At 29.0% G+C, this 3,815-nt stretch overlaps 1 protein-coding gene across 1 annotated transcript; it reads right to left on the bottom strand.

Moving 5' to 3' along the window:
• Positions 1 to 2,138: 2,138 nt before the first annotated feature.
• On the bottom strand, positions 2,139 to 3,793 carry LOC143203559 (SOSS complex subunit B homolog). Its single transcript, XM_076415766.1, has one exon. It carries the CDS (start codon positions 3,515 to 3,517, stop codon positions 2,885 to 2,887), a length of 633 nt encoding a protein of 210 aa, XP_076271881.1. The 5' UTR covers positions 3,518 to 3,793; the 3' UTR covers positions 2,139 to 2,884.
• Between the last annotated feature and the right edge of the window lie 22 nt (positions 3,794 to 3,815).

Genomic DNA, 3,815 nt, shown 5'->3' with positions numbered 1-3,815 from the left:
GGCTTCACAGTGCTTATTTTCGTCAAAAAGTTGGTGCGCTTAGAGCAAGAGTAACCCCAACACCTATACCGTTGTTGCTAAAATTATATATTACATAATTTCCTCTTAATAAACATAGGAGGATATATTTAATAACCAATAACTTTTGGTTAACCTGCACCTTCGCCAATTTATTAATATTTATTATTAGACCAACAATTTTCCTTTTATTTTACCATTCTTATTTACGTCTCACCATCTTGTTTATATTTTACCGCTCTATATTATAACTTTTTTGTATTATTTATTTTTACTTGTTTAGTCTTGTGTGAATATACACAGAAGTACTAATGTCAAATTAACTAATGTTGGAAGTAAATTAAAATAAACTAAAACGAAAAAACTTTTATTTTTCAACATAACAATCAACAAAGAGAAAATAATACAGTTACAAAAAAAATAACAATTGATTCACGGTAATATAAAGAACTATTTAAATTTTAGATTATTATTAAAAAAGACTAAAAAGGAGTTCTAAAAAATCTAAAGAGAAACAAAGTTAAGATTAACACACCGATCTTGAACTATTCTAAAGGATTATTTGTTTATCACTTATTATTTGTATAAAGTTAGGCAATGACAGAAATAACAGATCTCATCATAACCCTATGAGAAAATATCTGAATTAATTTCTTCTAAAATTACATTAAACTTAAACCCTGTATTTCTTTATAGCATATAATAATTTGATTATTAAAGGGGTCAATTTGATGTGTAGTAAACCGCTTTTTCATATTTATAGTAATTCATTAAGACCAAAAAATATCAAAATCTAATTATAAAAGCGACCCTGCATGTTCTCCAAACGAATTTCTATAGTTTTGTTACTTTTAACAGATATTTATTGCTTATAAATTATATTAAACCAAATATATAATTTTGCATACCATTTTCAGTCCACTAAAGAATCTTTAATATATTAACTTTTCAAAAATAATTTATTGCAGCATCCGCCACTGTCCTTTAAGGTTATGTGTATCAAACGTCAAGTGCCATTTTAAACGTTTAAATGCCTCTGCCTACTTTATATAAGATAACATTTGGACTTGTTATTTTTAAAGCGTAGAATTATCTGATAATTCTATAATTAATGTCAGTACGAATAAACAAAATCCATTAACATTTACTGAACGCCTTCTTCGAAAAGGTCGCAACTATGGAAATGACTGGCTAAAAATAGCGATGAAAATAATATCACTGGAAAAGAGCGATTGAACTCGTTCAAATACCGGCCTTTATTAGATGCCGATGTTGACGGCTTTTTCTCCTATATTCGATGTTAATTTATGCCTAACATAAAATCAAAGTGCTTCCAAAATATCGGAAATTCCTAGCACGTTTTACGGGAATAAAATTAGATTAAATTTAAAAATAACATTTTATATGCTGTATTAAAAAGATATATCAAACTGAAATTTTATAGCACAAATATCAGAATAGCTTAAAAGGAAATATATATTAAAAATACCAAACAAAAAATATATTAATAGGTGAGAGTGTCATCAAGTTATCACTGAAGAAATATTGGAATAATAATAAAATTGTTATTTTAAAACTCAAAAAATTATATTTGAAATTGTGAAAAACATAGTGGGATAAGTTCAACTGTTAGTTACGGCAAATTAAAGAAAATTTCAATTTAAATACTAAGGAGTTCATTATAGCAAAATGTATTTTAAACTCAAAATATTAATGGCTTGACTTACACCATTACATTTATCATCACCTCATTTGATTAATAGTTTTTTCTTTTCCCTATATTAAATAGAATATCCTAATCATTCTGAAAAAAAATATTTATTTGTTTTTGTCATAAATAATTAAAACGGATATCGTTGATTTCATATTTATTGATTTAATCCAACTTCTATCATTCTTCCTATTATCTGTCGAGACTGATAGGGCTAGCCTTTTATCGTGACTTCTATTTTTAGTAAATACTGTTTGCATTTATTTTGCTAGAAAACTGATTTGGTCATTAGGTAATGCAGTTTGGTGTTTAATTTTGAAGGGTGTGTGCTACGAAAATTTACAGTATGTTTTGAGACCGATATTTTTAAGATATTACAAAAGCAACGTAAGAAAATAAAAGACTATCGAAATATTTGTATAATTTATTAGTATAATTTTTTTTATATAATACATATAAAATTTCCAAACTGTTCTATTTTAACAATGGCAGATATAAAAATTAAGTTGAAATAATTCTGTTCTATTGAGAAAAAGAATAAATGAAATAATTTGAATGCTATTATTTTATTTAAGTCACTATTTTTTTGTCAATAACTCTAAACAGTGAACGTAAAAAACACAAAAGGTAATTAATCACAAAATATATAATTTTAAACAAACATACTAAGTGGAATAAACCTGAAATTGTTATGTTTTTGTTTTTTGATCAATTTTCAATAAATCATATAAAATTAGTTATTTCTTTAAAGAAAATTACATAATCGTAACAATGATGTTAAATTGGGCCTATACAAAAATGTGATGAATTAATTAGAAACAATTTTATGTTATTCAAATAACATCAAAGTTCACTAATTGAAATCCATTTAAAAAACTACAAGAGTTTATTTTACCCTGCTTTTGTTTATGTATATTGCTTTCTAAAATTCAATTTAATAAATCCAATGTGTAAAAGTTAAAAACATCTAAAGGAAACGATATATCAGCCAGGCTTTACAATATCCAAAAACAGAAAACTAATTGAATAAAAAGAATACTTTGAACGAATCGAACAAAACAATATTGTGGCTACATCGATTTCTATACAATTTTCATATCTACAAAATGAATATTACCATTTAAAATAAAAGTTTGTCACCTAATCACTTCCACTTTAAGTCCTAGTGTGTCGATTCCGATGTTGCCCTCCCCTAGACCCCCTCTGCCTTTTAGCATCATTAGAATTATTTGAACTGCCCGGATTATTTGCTGATCGAGGCACGTTATTACTATTTGTAGCATTTTTAATTGGTCCTAGTGTATTATTATGCTGAATTGGTGTGTTTGTTGTCGTTACTGGTATACCTGCCGGCCCCGGGGGGCCAACTCTCCCAGCCCCATTATTTGTACCATTATTCAGTGGCAAATTATTTGTTGTTGATGCGCCAGGTGGTACTTGAGAGAATAAGTTTGGTTCAGAGACGTTAAGTTGCTCATTGAAAACCATACAAAATTCTCCTACCTTCTGCAGTTCACCTCCTTTAGCCGTATACAATGTTAGGCAATTCCTCCATATTGATAGGTAACCTTTGGTGAGACGTACAATATCTCCTGGCATGAGGAGTTGACCCGCTTCATCCCAAATGCTCGCGTTAACACAAGCAGTCCCGTCCGCCACTTTAAACGTCCTTACCTCGCGATTTTCTTTGGTTACCGTAGGGGGTCCAACTTCCAGCACTATAAACACCACATTTATGTTCTTCAAACCAGGACGCATGTCCTTTATTAAAACATAATTGTTGTCCATTATTGGAAGCAATAGTACATTATACTATGAGAAACTCGGTTCAGAAAAACAAACCAATTTTGTAGGTTAACACATAACCTAAAAAACCAGTTCGTTTTGCGTTGTTAAAAAATATATTAGATTGTCCATACGAGCAAAACGCTCAAGTAATTATCACTCTGAATGCATTATTGTTAGGTGGAGCATACATATATGCTTTAAATAGAGATTATACGTAAAGACTAATAGACATTCTTTGTCCTCCTATCCGACGTCACACCCTTTAAAAACTTGTAGTATGACAGACGCAACAGATGGC

Source organism: Rhynchophorus ferrugineus, unplaced genomic scaffold (genome assembly GCF_030347505.1).
Source record: "Rhynchophorus ferrugineus isolate W39M unplaced genomic scaffold, kcgeb_rfMv2 rfM10, whole genome shotgun sequence".
NCBI classification, from domain to species: Eukaryota; Metazoa; Arthropoda; class Insecta; order Coleoptera; family Curculionidae; genus Rhynchophorus; species Rhynchophorus ferrugineus.
The sequence above is the reverse complement of the archived record's forward strand: the minus strand, read 5'-3'. Positions and strand labels throughout refer to the sequence as shown.